This window comes from Pipistrellus kuhlii, unplaced genomic scaffold (assembly GCF_014108245.1).
Source record: "Pipistrellus kuhlii isolate mPipKuh1 unplaced genomic scaffold, mPipKuh1.p scaffold_m20_p_22, whole genome shotgun sequence".
NCBI classification, from domain to species: Eukaryota; Metazoa; Chordata; class Mammalia; order Chiroptera; family Vespertilionidae; genus Pipistrellus; species Pipistrellus kuhlii.
The window spans coordinates 651,939-672,757 of NW_023425521.1; the positions used below are offsets into that span (position 1 = coordinate 651,939).

General features: G+C 51.2%; 1 protein-coding gene across 1 annotated transcript; it reads right to left on the bottom strand.

The window, feature by feature from the left end:
- Positions 1-277: 277 nt before the first annotated feature.
- TTLL6 (tubulin tyrosine ligase like 6) lies at positions 278-17,600 on the bottom strand. The gene is made up of 15 exons (XM_036451432.2): positions 17,187-17,600; positions 16,509-16,549; positions 15,381-15,499; positions 15,137-15,267; positions 14,272-14,428; positions 12,885-13,028; positions 12,067-12,152; positions 9,261-9,486; positions 7,987-8,162; positions 5,831-6,019; positions 4,832-5,009; positions 3,453-3,725; positions 2,504-2,858; positions 1,778-2,046; positions 278-1,035 (listed from the first exon to the last, which is right to left on the bottom strand). The coding sequence occupies exons 3-14, from the start codon at positions 15,399-15,401 to the stop codon at positions 1,778-1,780; spliced, it is 2,205 nt and encodes a 734-aa protein (XP_036307325.1). The 5' UTR covers positions 15,402-15,499; positions 16,509-16,549; positions 17,187-17,600; the 3' UTR covers positions 278-1,035.
- Between the last annotated feature and the right edge of the window lie 3,219 nt (positions 17,601-20,819).

Here is a 20,819-nt window from a genome sequence, read left to right on the forward strand (position 1 = left end):
TTCTAATTCAGCCAAATCGGACTAGATGTTAGGCCTCGGGTTGAGCCAGGCCCAGTGCTGGGCAAAGTCACAGCAGTCACAGAGCACCCCACCACCAAAGGACCACCTCAGGCGCTGGGCTCCCAGCAAGGTAGGCAGGGCTCATTGTCGACCATTCATCCAAAGAAATTCTTTAAAGGTCCCGGACACATTTTCAGTGGATTTGGGACTTTCTTAATGCGGGAGAACTATCTTTCCTCCCACCCCTTCCCATTCTGACTCGGAATCAGGCTCCTGGTCCCGGCATTGAGCACGGTGATTTATTTTATTAATGTACACACGAGGGGGAAATGCAGCATCTCTGTAGGTCGATGGAAGGAACATCTGCAGGCTGGGCACTCTCACCTCACCTCTGTCTTCACTGGCGAGACTGAGTGGGGCTGGTCAGGGCAGTAGCAGGAAGATGTCTGGGGACTGAGGTGGCTGGGGTGGGAGGAAGTCTGATCTGTCCCTGGTGACTGTGACTGCCCCAATTCTCTTACGCGGGGCTCTGAGTTCTCCGTCATGTCTAGCCCTCTCTCTGCCTTTGCTCTTTGGAGTTGAAGACCAACTGGCACAGGCCTGTTGGCGGACTGAGGGCTTTGGACTCTTGACAGTTGTGAATCCTTCTCGGAAACACTCCTCCCTCACATCGCTCTATCTGGGGGAGTGTTCTGCATGATGGTGCCATGTGAAGGGCCCCTCGGAATGACACCGGTAGGAGCAACTGGGGCATGTCCTGGGACAACATCAATAACTCCCAGAAGTCATGGTCCTACAGCGCTGTCAGCTAACTGGGAGGGCACAAAAGGCAAGGCTGTTGGCCTCAGTGGTGCTAGTGAGAGGGAGGGACTTATAAGACTAGGATATCTAGATGAGAAAATAAAACTTTTGGTTGACCCCATGGGCATTGTAGACACTGTAAGAAGAGACAAATCATTTCCTGGGAGTAAAAAGTAAAATGGGGGTGGGGTGGGGTAGGGTGGGGTGGGGGGATGGCAGAGATCCAGTCTGATTCTGGCGGGGGGGAAAAAAAGATTTTCTTAGATTTTCCTGTAAAATGGTAAAACGGCCTCTAGAATATTCAAGCCAACTAACGCATCATCACCATTCTTATCTAGTGTGTCTGAAGTTGCTCAGGTGATTCACATCCACGGTCGCCAGAAATTCATTTTACCTCCATTCATTTTACATTCATCTTCCTACATCCCTTTAGCCCCAAACATTTGCTATAGATTATTTAAGAGCAGCCAAGACAGCTGGCCAGAGATAATAGGTGGTAGTGATTAAGAGCACAAGCTTAGCCGAAACCAGTTTGGCTCAGTGGATAGAGCGTCGACCTGCGGACTGAAGGTCCCAGGTTTGATTCCGGTCAAGGGCATGTACATTGGTTGCGGGCACATCCCTGGTAGGGGGTGTGCAGGAGGCAGCTGATTGATGTTTCTCTTTCATCAGCATTTCTAACTCTCTCTCCCTCTCCCTTACTTTCTGTAAAAAAATCAATTTAAATAAATACATATATTATTATTATTATTATTATTATTATTTTAAAACAGTGGAAACAGATTAGTCATAGCAAAAATGTAAATTGCAAGGGGGTCACATTTTAACTAAGGTTAGTCTTAACTGTCTACTTACCTGTATGGCTTTATCAATCAATCCATCCACCCACCTACTTACCCAACATTCATTCCAGAAATATATACACATGGTGCCTGCCAATGCACCAGGCACATGCAGGAAATGTGGGTGGGCCTACCTATTTCCTCTCACATCCTTTTTGGCCAGAGATCAGGCAGTGATTGCATGCTTCCCGATCCTGTATACACCGTTCCCTCACAACACCCTGACGCCTTCTGCCAGGCCTCGGATCCAGTCGGGCCGAGGTGGCAACCACCAGTAGATCCCTCAGAGAAACATCACGGTGGTGAGAATTCTTCAGGAAGAGGAGGGAGGACATATCCAGCGGCCTCCTCTCGTGAGAGCTTTGGCTGCGCAAGTAACAGTCCTGGGGCAGGGACAAGTTTTCTGGAAAGGCAAAGAAATGGATAACCTGTCATTATCCATGTAGGCCGCTGGACTCGGCACAAATTCTTGGAAAAGGCCGCCTCCCTCTAGGCTCTCCTGGTCTAAATCTGATCCTGAATCCGAATCATCCCTGTTTTCTCCAATAGTTTCTCCTCCCTGCTTTTTCATACTTAATGCCTCCATCTGGTACAGATTTAGCTGAATGGGCCTCAACTGCGTGAGAACCAGGGACTGTGGAAGAGGGTACTTAGACATAGCATTCCATTTTTTATCTTTCTTATTTTCCCAATAAGACCAGAGACCCCCCTACGGACACAGACTATGTCTCCACCATCCGACTGCGGTCACCAACTGGGAATGTATCCCCCTGCAGACTGGATGCTCCCCAAAGATCAGGACTGGTTCTGCCAGTTACGCCATGTGCTCTGGGTATACCCCTGTGCAGGCTGGCACTCACGTGACTGGTTACTTAGCACCAGCTTTGGGTTGTAGGGAGATGGGAACAAGGAGAGCTTGTCCCTCAGTTGAACCTTGGTGAACAACTCTGACATCAGGTGCTGTTTCTTCATGTTATTCTTTAGCCAAGTCCAACGTGGGTTCAACGAGTAGCGCTGGGATTTCGTGGGCAGAGAAACTTTTGATATTTTGTCCTGGGAGAGGCGATGGGGGGTCTGCTGCTGTTTGCATTTAAAGGAGATCGCTCTGTCCATCTCGGGGCTACTGCATTCGGGGCTGTTGGGCACGCTCAGCTGGGACTCGGGGGAGTCTGAGAACTGGGTGCAGGTTTCTGAGGTTTCTAATGAAGTGAGGAGCTGGAAGAGAAAACCCAACATGAGAAGACTGGGGGAAGCAAAGGGCTCCTCGCTATGCCATTCTTTTTTTTTCTTTTTCTTTTTTCTTTTAATATATTTTATTGATTTTTTACAGAGAGGGATAGAGAGTTAGAAACATCGATAAGAGAGAAACATCGATCAGCTGCCTCCTGCACACCCCCTACTGGGGATGTGCCCACAACCAAGGCACATGCCCTTGACCAGAATCAAACTTGGGACCTTTCAGTCTGATGCTCCATCCACTGAGCCAGACCGGTTAGGCCAATAAATGTGTGTTTTAAGCCACCAACTTTGTGATACTTTGTTACAGTCGTCCTAGGAGGTTCCCCGCCTAAAAAAGAGGGGATGCCTAGGGCAGCCTTTCTAAAAGCCCTGAAAGTACTGGCCTCTATTCCTAGCAGCTATGCCGTTCCACAGCTTGGGCATCACAGTGGGGAAATCAAGGCCCAGGGAGGTTAGGAGAGTCACTCAGAGGACCAATAGGAAGTCAGGGGCAGAGAAGGAACAAGAAAGCAAGAGTCCCATCACAGCCCCCCGAACCCCGCCACCTGGGAGGCAGACCGCTCCACTTACCACGGGGCCGGGAAGCATGTTCACGATGGAGGCGCACTTGGCTTCCTTGAACCTGGTGATGGGTTTGCTGAGCTCCAGCGCCGGGCAGCTGAAGAGGCTGGAATTCCTCAGGTCGGGCAGAGAGCAGTAGTGTCTCGCAGAGGCGGGCCCGGGGGAAGCGGGGCCTTCTTCCTTCTTGGGGGCCTCCTGGTTGAGGCTGGTCCCTGTCTCATTTTTCTTTGTGTCGCTGACCTTCAAGAGCATGTCAGGCATGAAGGACATTAATCTCAATGGCTGAAGGGATTGGAAAGGAGGAAACTCAACACACAGCTCGTGGGAACCCATGATTCATCTGCACCCAAGAGCTGGATGCAAAGGAGATGAGGGGGAGAAGGAAAACAATCGGTATCGGCGTCTCTCTAATCCAGGGCTCTGAACCTCAAGTTCAGGGACTCCTGGAGAGCTCATGGATGGTTCCATGGGGCCTTCGAACCACTTACAACTATCTTTGTGTACGTCATGGGAAGAGATTCCATAGCTTTTATCAGATGCTCAGAGGGTCTATGGCCCCAATAAAGTTATGAAAAACAAACAAACACGTGCTCTACTCCTGTCCCTTTGGGTGAGTTGTTGAAAAGAAGATGGTCCCTGACTGGTTTGGCTCAGTGGATAGAGCATCGGCCTGCGGACTGAAGGGTCCCAGGTTTGATTCTGGTCAAGGGCATGTACCTTGGTTGCAGGCACGTCCCCAGTGAGGGGCGTGCAGGAGGCAGCTGATCAATGTTTCTATCTCTCTATTCCTCCCCCTTCACCAATAAAAACTATTTTAAAAAAAGAAAAAGAAAAAAAGGAGATGGACTGAAAAGTCAATTGAATCTCTCCACTGAGCCTATAGAGAGAGAGCTAGGCAGAGATGGGGGAATCCAGAGATTCAGATCACAGGACACTGGGGCCCACAGTGGGGGACTGGCCATACTCTGAGCAGAGAGCAGGCTGGAAGGACCCAGCTGTGGTCAGCCACCAGATGTAACGTTCTGAGGGTTCTGCCTCCCAGAACCTCTTCCCTGCTTCCTCCTTTCCAGGCGGTGCCCCTGGCCCCCTGGAAGAGAGTGTTACAGCCCAAACGGGAGTGGGAACAACGAGAACACGTAGTCTTAGAGCCGCTCCCTGCGTGGGGATTGTGCCCACCCTCCCAGCTGCCAACTCCGACTGATGGAGTCAAGGACAGACCAGCGAGCACCTGCCCTCTCCGCTGAAAGGAGGAGTCCCAGGGAGCCCTGTCCTCCGCACAGCCCCATTCCCTCAGTGTGTCTGGGCTCTGGCCTCCTCGGCACCCCCCCCACTCCCGGCACCCCAGGGAAGGGTGCTGGGCACGGTGCTCCCCTCCCGTCCGGGTTTACTTGTTTGGAGACTTGGGTGTCGATGGACTTGTATTGCCGCTGTTGTGTCTGTTGCCAGTTTTTCGCCCCCTTGCCTCTCGTGTGCTCGCCTGCCGATTCTCCCTGCATCTCTACCTTCTTCTCTTTCGTCTGCAAGGATTTCTTCTCCTGTTTTAGCCTCAGCTCCTGGATCAGCTGCCTGCCCATTGAGGACCAGGGAGGTCAGTAGGTTAGGGATGGGCTCTGAATGAGGCCATTCTCCTGGAGAGGTGGACAGCACTGGGCAAAGAGCAGAGAGCTCCCCTAGCCTCCCCCAGCATGTCCATCTGCACACGTGATTGAGGGTCACAGAGCAGGAGGTAGAGGAGAGGCATCTCTTAAACCACATCACCCCCAGTCTTAGGAACAGTGTCCAAGGAGGAATACGCAGGAAGGGGCCTCCACCACACTCCACTACAACCCTATCTCGCCCCCCACCTCCCAGTAGGACAGACCCCATACATGACAGGCGCTGAAAAGAGGGTCTGGACAGGCCAAGGCCAGGGGCTCCCCCAGTGGACCACATCATATCCTGGCCCTCTGGCCAGTAATGTAGTGGAAAGAACATAGTCCCATGAATCAGGAGATGGACTGTAGTCTCTTTTCTGTCGTTACTCCGTCCTCCCCTTCCATAAAATGAGGAGGTGGGAGGGAACTGGCTGGGTGGGATGAGTCCCTGCCAGCTCTCAGGTTATATCCTGCAGGAATCCAGGAGGCAGCTCTGAGGGGCTGGGCATCTGAGGGGCTGGGCCTTCTGGAGAGGGGTGAATGTGGGGGGGGGGGGGGGATGAGTTTCTAGAAACAGCCACATAGCTACTGAACAACACTGGTCCTTGTGATACTAAAGCAAATATTTCCCTGTCAAGTTCAAGGTTAGAGACTGAAGCTCACAAACCCTCCTCACCGACCGAGGCCAATCACCCAGCAGGTCAAGCACAATCCTCCCAGCACCCGCCACCCACCTCGAAGGTGCTTTCCTACCGGGCATACAGCTCCCGGGCCCTGGAGGTGGCAGTGTTCTGGAAGAGGGAGTTGTTGTCCTGGAAAAACTTCTCATACTTCTCCGAATTCAGATTGGGATAAATCAGGTGGAACCTTCCACAGTTTTCCTTCTCATACTTCTCAGTTTTCTCTCGACGCAAGGACTGGAAACCCTTGAGTTCCTCGATCCTGTTGGCAAGCAGAGCACAGGGCTGCGCTGGGACACCGCTTGATGCTCGGAAGAACTGTGACCAAGCTGGATAGCATCCAGGGCCAGGAACAAGCCTTGCACACACCAGTGGCCAATCACTGTTTCCTAAATGTCTCCCTGAGAGGATTCTAGGCATCCCATCATATGTGCTAAAAGCTGTTTAGAACAGTTCCCTCTGGCCCTGGCTGGTTTGGCTCAGTGGCTAGAGCATAGACTTGTAGCCTGAAGGGTCCCCGGTTCAATTCCGGTCAAGGGCACATGCCTGGGTTGTGGGTTCGATCTCCAGTAGGGGATGTGCAGGAGGCAGCCGGTCAATGATTCTCTCTCATCATTTATGTTTCTTTTTCTCCCTTCCTCTCTGAAATCAATCCAAATATATATTTTTTAATTAATTTTTTTTTAAAGAACAGTCTTCTCTGACAGTTCGTCAGATTCTCTCCTGTTGCAGGTAAAACCCTTTTCCCTCTTGGCTCAGTTCTGCCCGGGCAGACTATGACCACCTTCCCAATCACAGCCCCTTCTACCCCGTCACTCTCCGGAGAACGACAGCTTGTGTTTTGCTAACTGTGAGGGCTTCTTGGATGAGCTTGGATGAGCCCTGATGATCTCACTCCTCCTCACAGCCCTCTGGGAAGGGGGAGGTCAGCAAGGGGGGGATGATAAGCCCCTTTTCCAACAGGAAAACCAAGAGCCACTGAGCTAGCCAGGGCCACGCTGTGCCAAGGAGGAGGATTCAGGAGAGCATCCTAGCTGCTCCTTCACGGACGCTGTCTCCTCCGCAAGCGGTTTAGAGGAAGCCAGCGGTGAGGAGGGCGTCCTGGAACCCAGGGCCACACACCCCCGGGGCTCTGGGGCCAGACCTGCTGCCTACCAGCGAAGTGGCCTAGTACAAGCCAGTTCCCCTTCCAGGGTCATTGTCTCCTTAGCTCCAAATGGGACCACACTGCACCCCACTGCCTACCACCTGCTTACAGAGAAGACAGGACCCATGGAAATGCCTTCCAAAGACAGGTGCTATTGCCTCGGTTCCAGAAGTTTCATCTGGAAGGACCCGCTGGCTCCGCACATGAGAGCAGGGGCCACGGTGGGTCTGAAAACCAACACAGGCACCTCCTTGCCCAGACTCAGGCTCTGACACTAGACTCACTCTGCAGAAGGAGGCCTCTGGAAGGCAGGTGCTTCCCAGCAGGGAGCAGGGACACGTTAGCTCCTGCCAACACAGTAACAAGGGCAGGACAGGCAAATCTTCCTTTTGTTAAAAAAAAAAAAAAAAAAAAGGAATGGTTTTATTTTTCATGTTGGTAATCCCTAAATCTTCATAGGATATTCATCAGCTTATCTCCATGATGTATAGTTGCACCTATAACAGCCACAGATCTACTGAACAACTCTGGTCCTGGTGACACTAAAGCAAATGTTTCCCCGTCAAGTTCAAGGTTAGAGACTGAAGCTCACAAACCCTCCTCACGGACCTAGGCCCATCGCCAGCAAGTCAAGCACAATCTTCCTAACACCCCATCCACCTCGAAGGTGCTTTCCTGCCGGGCATACAGCTCCTAACACAGAGACAAAGGAATAGTCACAGTAGAAACATTCACACTGTCACATTCCACAAATAGAAACTAATTTTCCAAGTAGGATAATCATTTGTAAGAGCTGCCTCCACTCCCCACCAACTCCAGGCAAAATTCTTAATAGTCTCACACACAAATGGTAACGCCAGGCATGATGGTAAGTGAGCCTTTTATACACGTGATCTCATCTCATTCCCCCCAACTTCAGGTATCATTCGCTCCATTTCACAGAAAGAACACTGAGGTGCAGAGAAGTAACAGAAAGGCCACGAAAGGAGCAGCTTGTACTAGTAGAGGCTATCATAACTTGGATCAGGACAGACCAATCATAAAAACGGGGTCTCTGGGGGGGGAGGGGGATGCTACTGTACTTGGCCTCCCGAGAACGACATTGCTGCAGGAAGCGGCCCCGTTGCTTCTCCTCCTCCAAGACTTTCTTCTTGTCACAGCTCCCCAGGTTGATGAGGACCAGGGTGTCAAACAGCAGGCTGTCCTTCACCTCCTTGTCCAGGCTGGAGTCGGTGGAGAAGCTCGGTGAGTGGTTGACCTGTGAGGGCAAGAGGGCAGCTGGAAGCTGGGCTGTCCAGAGCAAAAGCAGAGAGGGAGGCCAAAACACCTCCTCCGGGGAGCTGGCTGAGCCCACCTCAGGGCCCTGGCCACCAAGATGATGGAAGGGAGAGAGAAAGATCTGGATTGAAGCCACAGTGAGGAACGGAGGAAGTGGAACCCCTCTAGTTTAACTAGCTTTTATTTTATATATAGTTATTATTATTATTTCAGAGAGAGGAACAGAGAGGGAGAAAGAGAGAGAAACATCAACGATCAGAGAGAATCACTGATTGGCTGCCTCCTGCATGCCCCCTATTGGGGATTGGGCCCACAACCTGGGCATGCGCCCTTGACCCAAATCGAACCCAGGACCCTTCAGTCCGCAGGCCGACACTCTATCCACTGAGCCAAACCGGTCACAGCTCAAGGATGACTCTTGTCATTGGTAACTGGCACTAGTACCTCTGACTTGCACCCCCACTCCACACCCCTCCGTCCAGTGTGCATACTGAATAGCTAACCGCTTGGGACGGCTGCCGAGCACAAGCACAATCTGGAAAAGAGACAGCCACCCAGAAGCTTCTCTTCCTCCTCCTCCCATCACCCCCGGGCTCCAGGGGAGGCAGGAACATCACTGAGTGGCTCCACACCCATGCCTGTGGCCTCAGACACCAGGCCCCTCTCTGTTAGTGCTTGGAACTGAGTGGGCCAGGCCCCTGAGAGCCAGGCCTGCAGCTCCCATCTGATCTTCAACATCATCAGCCCGGCTCTGAAGAAGAGCACCCCCTTTCTGGGAAACGAACGGACTCTGTGACAAAAGGGAGAGCTGCCTCTCTGTGCCTGAGATCTGTTTCCAAGGCCGGGTGGACCTCAAAGAGGCACCAGGAATTCTCCAATTCCTGGCCGTCTAACCCCCTCTGGTGGCCACTTCTCAGCTCAGGGAGGAGCCCCAGGCAGCAAGCATGGTGGGAGGAACTGGCGCATTGAACTGGATCAAGCAGATCTAAGCTGAGCTGGGAGGGCGGAGAGATGAGCCTGAAGCTGGCTGATCCCAAAAACAGGGGCCAGTGTTCCCCCCTCGCCCCCTCCTCCCTACCTCCAGCAACCAGGGCTTGAGTTTGCGGTCCAACAGAATGTCGAAGCCCAGGATCTCGAAGCAGGCGCTGTTGAGTGTGTGGTTGGGGAAGCAGGTGTGGTAGTTGTGCTTGATGATGGAGTGGGCGGAGATGATCGTCTTGATGATGACGTCCTCGATATCTCTCCATATCGGCTCCACGCTGTAGCCGTGGCCCTCCATGTACGCGTTGAAGGTGGAGAGCTTCCTGGAGGGGAACCACGGGCCGTGAGGCTGGGCAGCCCGCCTCTGGTCATCTAAGACCATGGCATGCTGAGAACCAGACACTGCTGAAGAAAATGAGGTGCCAGACCCAATGGACCCCCAAGAGCTAGGGTGGCACCAGGACTGCGTCAGCTCAGGAGGGTCGTGCGGGAGCCACAGGGCCACACTCTGCTCAAGACGCCGCAGCCCCCGGAAGTGGGCACAGAGATACTGACGGGTACGGCCTGCCTGGGCACTTTCACTGACCCAGACCCCACCCGTGGGCTTGGACAGGGACTCAGCATCCTGGGTGGAAAGCTTAATGGATAAATTTTTAAAAATTAAAAAAATCAGTACCCTACCTCATGCTTTTGTTTTGGTGATTATTTCTGTGGTGTTCGTTAGAAGTACTTAGGGAGCCTTTTAAGAACACAACTACCACCCTGGTGGGTAGCTCAGCTGGTTAGAGCATCGTCCACTATGCCGAGGTTGTGGAATGCAACTTCAGTCAGGGCACACACAAGGTCAACCAATGAATGCATGGATGGGAGGAAAGTGGGTAGATATTTCTCTCTCTCTCTCTCTCTCTCTCTCTCTCTCTCTCTCTCTCAGATCAATAGATAGACTTACACACACACACACACACACACACACACACGCACTACTGTCTGAGTTCTACCTCAATCACCTGAGAGGGTCCTGAGGACATTGAAGATACAAGAATGTTGAGTCAGGATTGCCCGCTTGGAAAAGGCAGCCCCAGGGCGTTTCCACAGACAGGGTTTCCAACCGCCCCAGAAAGTCCCACAACCCAGGAAACCCCACTCCCAGGCCAACTGGCATGGCTGGCCACCCCATCACAGAGGCCAGAGGATGTGCACAGGCTTCTGAGGACACGTCTGAGGGGATGCTCCGCACTGGGCAGGTCAGAGGGAGCGTCCGTGACAAATCAGCATAGCCTCTTCAGGCAGATGCAGGCTCATCGCCATGAATGCCCAGGGGTTAGCCAGTCCCATTTAACACACCAGCCGTGTGCCAGGCTGCCTGAGCCGGGAAGAGGACCTGGTCTCCGCCTAGGAGGCCTGCTGAACCAAGAGATCACCCCACCCAGCCCGGCACACCCCTGCAAGCGGGCTTCGCCCAGTGATTCCCCATTTGCTCTTTGGAAATCTGCACGGAGGACACCGGGTTTCCCTGCACCGAGCCTCTGATGCTCTGAAGCCAAACAGGTCGCCTGTTTATCCGTCCTGTGAACCTGGTGCAGAAGGAGCATGTGTCTCTGAGTCTGCAGACCGACCTTCTTGTCCTGCTGTGGCATTCAAAACTGTGACCTTAGGCAACTGAGCCTCTCAGAGACTTGGTTTCCTCATCTGTAAAATGAGGTGGCACCTAACCACAGTTCCCCATCTACAACGGGCGTTGTAAAAATGTAATGGGGGGGAGAGGGGGGATGCAGCCTGGACGGTGTGGCTCAGTGGTTAAGTGTCAACCTATGAACCAGGTCCTAGTTCGATTCTAGGTCAGGGCACATGCCTAGGTTGTGGGCTCCATCCCCAGGATGGAGCCTGCAGGAGGCAGCAATCAATGATTCTTTCTCATCACTGATGTTTCTATCTCTCTTGCTCTCTCCCTTCCTCTCTGAAATCAACAAAAATATATTTTTTAAATACACCCAAAGGCTGTGGCTGGTTTGGCTCAGTGGATAGTGTCGGCCTGCAGACTGAAGGGTCCCGGGTTTGGTTCCGGTCAAGGGCGTGTACCTTGGTTGGGGGCACATTCCCAGTGGGGGGGGGGGGTGCAGGCGGCAGCTAATCAATGTTTCTCTCTCCTCGATGTTGCTAACCCTCTTCCTTCCTCTCTGTGAAAAATCAATAAAATATATTTTAAAATAAATGCACCCAAAACACCCAGCTCAGGTCCAAACACACGGGAGACCTCCATAAACACTTCCTTTTTCTTTCTCCTTTGTCCGGTCATGCTCACATTTTTCAGTCCCCCTTTTTCTTAAAACTCAAATGAGACAGGATTAAACGGTAGCAGGCATATAAAAGCGGCTGGGGAAGATACTCAGGCCTCCCTCTCACGTTTCCCCTTGTTCTGGAGAATCTTAAAGCCACAGGTCAGGCCCCACCAGGCTTCGCAACACACCATTTGAGAATCTCAGTTGGAGCAACACACCAGGGAACCACAGCTCAGCAACCACTGCCCGGCACGGCCTTTCCCGTGGCAGCGCAGAATCAATAAATATCTGTTGGCTTGGAAATGTCAGCAAGGCCAACTGTAACAAGAGTATGTTTTGGTGTGTGTGTGTGTGTGTGTGTGTGTACCCTGCTGGGCAAACAGTTCTTGTTTATCTCTCCTCCTCCCACCCTCCCGGGGTTTACGACGTGGCCTTCCTTTAATGATTAACAGCCAGAGGGCAGAGACTAAGGAGTCTGTTCTGGGTTTAGAGGCCAGGAACTATTTTCTGAGAGCATGTGACCCAAGATGGAAACCCTGACCCGGACTGACAGGGTTTGGGGCGAACCCCAGAGAGCCCCTCTGAGAATGGCCGGGGAAGAGAGACGCGAGGCCGCTCGCTTACCTCTTGCTGCCAGAGTGTGAATCTTGAATGAAATTGGAACTGTGCTTATTGATGGAGTAATTAGTCAGGTGCATGCAGATATCATCCTGGGGGAAGAGATGCAAGTCTATGGAGTCAGAGGAAGGGCAGGCCCCCCCCCCCCCCCCCCCCCGCTTCCTCCGAAGGCCCCTGGGGCTTCAAGAAGAAATGGGGCCCGGCCTGGTGTGGCTCAGCGGTTGAGCGTCGACCCAGGAACCAAGAGGTCACCGGTTCGATTCTGGGTCCGGGGACATGCCCGGGTTGCAGGCTCAATCCCCAGAGGGGGGCGGGGGCGTGTAGGAGGCAGCCAATCAATGATTCTCTCTCATGATTGATGCTTCTCTCTCTCCCTCTCTGAAATCAATAAAAATATTTTTTTTTATAGGGAGAGTCTTAGGGCTTACTTAAACTGGCAGCACAGAGGAAGAAAGGAGTATGAGGAACTCCAGATCCTCTGGGCCTGGGCAGTGCCCTGCCTGGGGGACACTCCGGGGTGTGGAACTGTGGCACTGGCTTTGCCGTCAAGCAGACCTGGCCGTGAGCCCCAGTCTGATCTCTTCCTGGTTCTGTGACCTTGGACGAGGCCTCACTCTCCCTTTTCATTTCCTCTCTGTGAAAGGGAGGTGATAAGCCCTGTTTCTGAGGGCTCCTGGGAGGGCTCAAGGCAACCCAGCAAGAGGTAAGTGCTCAGCCAAGGCAGCCAAATCCACATTAGTGAACGCGTTAGTGGATTTGACTAGGATTTTTTTTTTTTAATCACACTAAGGGAGGGGGTAAGGCAGCATGTCCCCTGCGCTCACCAGGTTGTCTGGGCAAGGGTGGGAGTAAGAGGTCGTGGCGAAGCGGGCCAGGCCTTCCTTATACGTGAAAATCCTGAGAGGGTCACAGGACGTAATCAGCACATAGATCCGTAGGTCAAACTTGAACCCGTCAATGATAAAGGGCTGGAGGAGAGAACAGAAGTTACACCAGCATCGGAGAGATTGATTCCGACTTGAAAGTCATTAGCACCCTGTCTAGCGTTCTTGGCGTCAGCTCCAACCTTGCCTCTGGCTACAGAGCGCAGGCAAGGCCAGGGCTGGGGACAGGGAAAGGGGGTTGGGGCTCAGTGACTAGCCACATGATCTTGTACAGTCACTGAACCACCCGGTGCCTGTCTCTTATTCCATCAAATGTCATGAGTAACCACCTCCAAGGGAACTCTCGTCAACTAAACAAAATATCATTCAAAAGTCCTGTGATGCCCTGGCTGGGTGGCTCAGTTGGTTGAACATCATCCCATACACTGAAAGGTTGCAGGTTCGATCCCCGGGTAGGACACATACCTAGGTTGTGGGTTCAATCCCCAGTCAGGGCGTATGTGGGAGGCAACTGATTGCTCTTTCTCATCTCTCTCTCTCTCAGTGTCTCTTCCTCTCTCTCTAAAAATCAATAGAAAGATATCCTTGGGTGAGGATTAAAAAAATAAAAACAATTGAAACCGGTTTGGCTCAGTAGATAGAGTGTCAGCCTGAGGACTGAAGGGTCCCAGGTTCGATTCCAGTCAAGGGCATGTACCTTGGTTTCAGGCACATCCCCAGTGGGGATTGTACAGGAGGCAGCTGCTCAACGTTTCTAACTCTCTATCCTTCTCTGTAAAAAAATGAATAAAATATATTTTTAAATAATAATAATAATAAAAAAATAAAAATAAAAACATCCTGAGATGAAGAACATGCTGTCACTATCCAGTGCTCCGTTATTGCTGCAGTTCTGTAAGCATTCTCCCTGTAGCACTGCCCTGCAATGCTGGCCGGGGCCTCCCCCTCCATGCACACTTCGGCAGGGCTCCCTTCCTGCAGTGGGCTGTGACCTCTGACCTCCAGTCATGGAGTAAAGCTGGTTACCACTATCGATCCAGGACTCCTCTCCTCTCCTCAGAGAGCTGGGGCCTCCACAGACCAAAGGTGCTCTCCCAGCCGGGCAGAGCCAGACCAACGGCCAGGGTGCAAGGGTGAGGGGCACTCTGGCCCGGGCACATGTCACACCCCCGGTCAGAAGGCTTGGGCTGCCAAAGTCCAAGGCAGAAGGCAGGGCTCAGCTGCACCCTCACCCCCGCCCTCCATTCCCTCATTCCGCATTCGGTCCAGTGGAGCTACAGCCCGAGGTTGCCGTGGAGACAAATAAACAATCACAGTGAAGAAGTACCTTTGAAATATAGAGCTGACAGATCATATCCTCCCCGGGTTTGATTTCTTTCACCGTCCGGGTGATGTATATGCCTCTCCCTTGGCAGCCCGAATCCGGCTTACAAATGTATGTCTTATTTTTTCTTGACCTGCTGTAGTTCTGCAAGTCTCCCCAGCTGCCAGACAGGGGGGGGATGAGGTACACTTTCAGTTGGGAGCAGTAAAAAGGAAGTCTAACTCTTTATTTAAAAAACAACCTAATGTGACAAACACCTTGGTGCTGACAGACAGATGCCCAAGGCCTGGTAATAGAAGAGTCAGTAAAGCCCTGGCCGGTTTGGCTCAGTGGATAGAGTGTCAGCCTGCAGACTAAAGGGTCCCAGGTTCGATTCCGGTCAAGGGCATGTACCTTGGTTGCGGGCATATCCCCAGCAGGGGGTGTGCAGGAGGCAGTTGATTGATGTTTCTCTCTCATCAATGTTTCTGACTCTCTATTCCTCTCCCTTCCTCTCTGTAAAATATCAATAAAAAAAATTTTTTTTTAAAGAGAGAAAGAAACTTAATGGACTATAAATCTCAGTCTTCCTATATTTCTTGTTTTGCACTTTAAGTCAAAGGAGCCTTATGACCAGTGAAGAAGTCACTCAACTCAATGGTCCTCAGTGGCTCTGAAACCTGGAGGTGCCTGTTGACCTCATGGCAAACACATTTCCTTCTAAGTTGCTACTAAGCCCTGAAAGTCATTCCAGACAAGTGAGAAAGTCTGGGAACCCTGGCCACACCATATATCCCTTCTCTTCCTGAACCGGAGAGAAAGCTGGGGGATCCTGGGGGAAATGGAGTCGGGGTGGGGGGTGGAGAAGGGAGCTCGGGTAGGCGCTCACTCAGCAGGAAGACACCAGGTCCGAGGGAAAAAGTGGAAATCCTTCGGGAACAACTTTGACATGCGACTCATATTCCTGGCCAGCAAGTCCTTGCGGCAGATTTCACTCATCCCTGGGAAGTGATTGATTTTCTGCAAAGGAAGCCGGAATTCATGAGCCATGGGGGACGTGGGAGTACCCGTGGGATACCCTTGGGGGACAGTGAGGACCCACTGATGCTGAGGACCAGCTCTGGCCCAGATACCTGGTAACTTTTCATCTCCATCACCCGCTCCAGCGACACTGAGAAGTCTGTCCAGTAGAGAGTCCAGTCATCGTTTTCCCCTCCCTCTCGGAGGCCGTACTGTTGGGCGGCCCTGCGCACTGCGTGGGGTGGGAGAAAGGAAGACCTGTTAGCCCGGGAGGGGAGGGAGGAGCATAAAGTGGGAAGTTACATTCCCAGCTGCTCCCAGGCTAAGCACCACAGTGAGAGCCCTCGGCTCCTGGGACTGAAGCCATCTTGCCCTGCCTGGAGACATCATTGCCAAGAAAGGAACACAAAGACTGGAAAACTATTTTAAAAATACAGCCTATGCCCCATCATTCCCACAGGAGGTTATCTGGGATGAATGTTTTAACCACCCTGGCTTCCCCTGACCAGGAAGTGGGTGTCTGGCTTTCCCCCAAACACAAAGCACTGAATGTTCAGGGAATATAAACCCAAATCCTTAACATCAGCCAGAGCCAAGCTTAATTAGTAAAGTCAATTAACAAAAAAAAATTACACAGTATATTTCAAATCCACACACATGCTCTCACATCCTTCTCCCCCTGTCCCTGTTAGTATTGATAACTGGGAGCTGATTCCAACCCCAACACAGATGCCTTTAAGGTAAGGTGACCAGACGTCCCGCTTTTGGTGTGTCCATCCCGATTTTTAACCGTAGGACACGGGAAAAATTGATAAAAATCGGGACTGTCCCGCCAAAAGCGGGACGTCTGGTCATCTTACAAGGGCCTGGAAAGGAAGAAGTACCTGCAGTGACCCGGCCCAAAGCATCCAAATTTGAAATTAAAATAACAATAACATTCTGCTCTGTAGAACATAGTAGGTCTACAAGTCACCTCCAGCTCAGGGACTGCCAGTTTGGAAGTTATGCAGCTGCCTTCCCTACAATCAGGTCCCCTAATAACACAGCACTGAGGTCAAACCCATATTTTCTTGGAATGAGCTCCCCAACTTCCTCAAACAGTTCAATGAGCCGAGAAAAGCAAAGGACAGGATTGGGAGACACCCCTTTCCTTCCTCAAAAATATGCAAGAGTGACCCTTCCCAGCCCTGTGGGGGAAGCCAGTGGGTCCCCATCTCGGATTCCTTGATGCAGATGCTCACCACTCTCATATCGGCAGCTGGATAGATTGATCACCAATCATCTGGAAAAGAGAAAAAGAAGAGCAGCAAGACAGAGACAGACACACTTGCCGGAACAAGAGACTGGACACAGGAACACCCCTCCTGCCACCCCTCCCGGGTGGGGCTGCGGGAAAACAAGCCCACCACATACCATTTAAAAAAAATAAAATAAAAGGCAGCCCGAACACAGACACACAAGGATTAGGGCGAGGTGTGGCTTTAGATGACAGGCACCATTGTCTCATTCTAGCAAACATCATCAAAAGTGGCTTCTTTTGCCGAAACCGGTTTGGCTCAGTGGATAGAGCGTCGGCCTGTGGACTGAAAGGTCCCAGGTTCGATTCCCGTCAAGGGCATGTACCTTGGTTGCGGGCACATCCCCAGTAGGGGGTGTGCAAGAGGCAGCTGATCGGTGATTCTCTCTCATCAATGTTTCTAACTCTCTATCCCTCTCTAAAATCAATAAAAATATATATATATTTTTTTTTAAAGTGGCTTCTTTTTATAGGAACCGGAAGTGGTGTGATTTTAGCAGTCTCATCAGTTTCTCCTTTCCCCATGCATTAGCAGCCAGAACCCCCTTTCTCCCAGCCTTTTCCCCCCTGCCCCCCTGCTCATACCACCGTGGATCCCCATTTCCCATCTTTCAATCCTAACCTCTTTTTCTTCCTCTTCTTCTTGCCTTGCTGCTGGCCATTCTGAAGCCCCTTTTGTGTCCCAATGTTCTCTCCCACCAAGGCCAGGGTGACGATTTCTTTCAGATCTGCCATGGAGCTCTCCCCCCTCTCTTCTGATTCGGTCCCTTTCTTGCCTTCCAAAGGCTGACGCTGGAGCATCTCCCTGGACTAGGTAGGAGGGGACTCTGGGGAAATACAGGCCTCCCCCCCTGGAAAGAAGGCAGAGAAAGCGGCAGTTACTTGGGTCCACCTGCAGGGGGACCCCCTTCTCTTCCTCATGGGGGTGGTCCTCCCGGGCTCTGGGACCAAGCAACAGGCTGCAGTTTATAAAAGGCCACCGCCCCTCCACCGCTGGTGCCAGGCTCCAGGAGGGAGCTGACTCCATCTTCTGCCCCTTGACTAGGACCCGAGGGACTCACTCAGCCAATCGTGGCTTTGGTTTCTCCCTCCTGGGACGCTCAGGAGCAGGCTCAGATGCTATGCGTGGCACCACCTGGTAAACAATCTTGTTATTAAAGTGAGCGAGTGCCTGGAGACAGCCTCAGGGCCAAGCCCTATACCTTCCTAGTGGAGGGAGCCGTCCCAGCGGGGGCAGAGGAGGCGCTCTGCGGAGGCCTGTTCACGTTTGGGCCCGGATGGAAACCCCTTGCAGGTAACCTGCTGGCCTGAGCGAAAGCAACCGGAGCTCATGGAGTGCACGACCGACTTGCAGCTGATTGGACAGGATTCAAGCCCAGGGCCCACAGCAGAGCTTCGGAGACCCCTGCCACAGAAGAGGTGTCTCCCCCACCACCCCTTCCAAGTGAAAACAAGACCGATCACAAAATACCCGTGAGGAAGTCCAGCATATTGTCTTCCCTCCACCCCCAGGATGACTTCTTGGATGCTTGCTTGAATTTCAAATATCAAGTCTTTTTTTCTTTTTTTAATGATCTTTAATACCCCTGCTTCATGAATCCTTAAGAAGGTGCTTAGTTTGCCTCTGGGTACCCCAGAACTGCCCAGGCCCAACTAACTGATTTATATCCTGTTCACATCTAAGACTTCTGTGACCATCACGCCTATTTCTTGTGTTCTCCTGCCTCTCCTCACCTCGGCCAGCCTCCCACCACCCAGTGCTCTCCTTTAATGCCTGTGGTCCTCTTGCTGCTGCTACCTGTTCTTCCCTCGCACACTCTCTGACTTCTTTTAAAGATAGCAATAATATCTTCATTCTAATTCATTATTACTATTCTTAAAATACTATAATATAACGTTAAAGAAAGTTTAGGAGAGGGTAGGGTGAGAAATCACCGTTAGCTCTTCTACCCTAACATGGCAACATTGGTCCTTTTGTATATTCTTTTTTATTCTTAATTTAAAAAAAAAAAATTTTATTGATTTCATATAGAGAAGAGATGGAGAGAGAGAGATAGAAACATCAATGATGAGAATCACTGATGGGCTGCCTCCTGCATGCCTCCAGGGAATGGAGCCCACAACCCAGGCATGTGCTCTGACTGGGAATCGAACCAGTGACCTCCTGACTCAAAGGTCGAGGGCTCAACCACTGAGCCACACCAGAGGGCTATTCTTGATTTTAAGCATAATTATTCTTACATAATTGTAACCATAACATGTGAAGAATTTTGTATCCGCTTTTTGATCACTTTATATCATATCAACATCCTTTCGGTTATGGCCAACTTTACATATTTCTAGTTTTCAATGGTTGTGTGATAATAACTTGTTGAAGGAATGTGTCTGAATTTAACCAACCATTGCCCTATTATTAACAATGTAAGTTGCTTCCAATTTTATTATTCTATAACTACCTCTAAAATGTACACTTTCATGTACAGAAATCTTTTTACTTCTATGGGATTATTTTCTTACAATACATATCCAGAGTCAGAAGTACTAGGCTAATGAATATGAAAATTCTGTAGCTTATGCATGTTATGTATTTATTTCTTCATATCAGCTTGTCATTTCCCAGAGGGATTCCAACTCTTTGGACCACAACCAGCAATCTGCAATTACAGCAGGCTCACCAGTCACATAGCCTCTTAGGAATCACCTCTCCTCTGTACCCAGACTTGCTAATTTGAGACAATTTTATGCCTTATAGCCATGTTTTTAACATTACTACACCCTTCCTCCTCACTCTGCCCCTTTCCCAAACCAAATTTGGGGGGAGGGGCTCTAAACCTATAAATAATCTCTCTATATAAAAAATTAATATGCTAAGTGTCCAACCATCCAACCGGTCGCTATGACATGCACTGACCACCAGATCAACACGGGAGCTGCAGAGCTGCAGTGACTTGGCAGTGGCGGTTCTCAGGTGATGCACCCGAAACTAGAGAGGAGGGAGCCCAATTCCTGTGAGGCCGCATGATTCCACCTTTGGCCATGGGTTATGTTGTTGCTGGGGTACTGTTAGCCCTAAATCTGGTTTACTGCACACTTGCATTTGTGTTCCACACCCTGTATGACAGCAACTCTGCAGAGTGCCCTATCCTACTCCGGGACTCCTCAGGGAGGGGGGGGGGGGGTGTTGGGGAGCCAGTTTTGGCCGACCAAGGGACCACACCTGCTGGAGGGACACCACTCACTCGGCAAACACCAGGAAGGGACCAAGAAAAGTTGGCTCCAGAGTGTGTCCGGCCCATCTCACCCAGTCCCACCCCACCAGCCACCTTCTAATGAATTTCCTTTCAATGTGCACAAATTTGTGCACTGAGTCGCTAGTTTAATAATAATAGTCACATACTCCATCTCACTGAATGCTCACAGCCACCCCCAAAAGGGAGGCAGAATTATGAAGCTGGCCAAGGATGGGCACTTGTCTCTCTCTCTTGCTGAAGGGGGCTGTCACTCACACCTAGGTCCCTTTCTGGTGACACCTGCGCAGGGAGAGAAAGCGTTGTGCTCAGGGCAACTAAGTGATGAGAGACCTGGGCCCTGAGAGCCAGTTGTTCCCCGTGAACAGGCACATTCTTGGCCAAGTTCAAGGAGGCTAAAGTACACGCAGTCTTGACCTTAGGCTGCTCCCTTCCTTCCAGGTAAACAGCCAGCTCCACTCCCTCCGCCCAGCACAACGGCTAGGTTTACCCAGCCCTAGAGGAGTGGCCCCGTTTACCTAAAGGTTAATGTTAACTCGAGGAAAGAAAACCGACCCTGAATTTGGCCTCGGGGTGTGGGTTGTCTTTGCTATTTTTCACAGCCTCGTCCAAGTAGCAGGAACAAGTCATGCCTGCTTATATGTGTCCGCCTCCGAGAGAACAACATCAACAAAGGTCCAACTGTTCACTCTGACCAGGGAGCGCCTCAGGCACAGATAGCAGGAAACTTGGCCCATGTACCTCTTTTTTTTTTCTTCTTTTTTTTCATAGAGGAAGAGAGATGTAGGAATATCAATGATGAGAGAGAATCATTGATCAGCTGCCTCCTGCACACTCCCTACTGGGGATGTGCCTGCAACTAAGGCACGTGCCCTTGACTGGAATCAAACCCGGGACCCCTCAGTCCGCAGGCCGATGCTCTATCCACTGAACCAAACCGGTTTTGGTTGCCCATGTACTTTTATATATATATATTTATTTATTTATTTTTGATTTTTTACAGAGAG

Excerpts from the sequence above, each read along its gene's own strand:
- TTLL6 (XM_036451432.2), bottom strand. The coding sequence starts at position 15,401 with ATGGAGATGAAAAGTTACCAG. Across the intron at positions 13,029-14,271 it reads GTCAGCTCTATATTTCAAAG|CCCTTTATCATTGACGGGTT; the intron begins GTACTTCTTCAC and ends TCTCTCCTCCAG. Across the intron at positions 12,153-12,884 it reads ACCCTTGCCCAGACAACCTG|GATGATATCTGCATGCACCT; the intron begins GTGAGCGCAGGG and ends CTCTTCCCCCAG.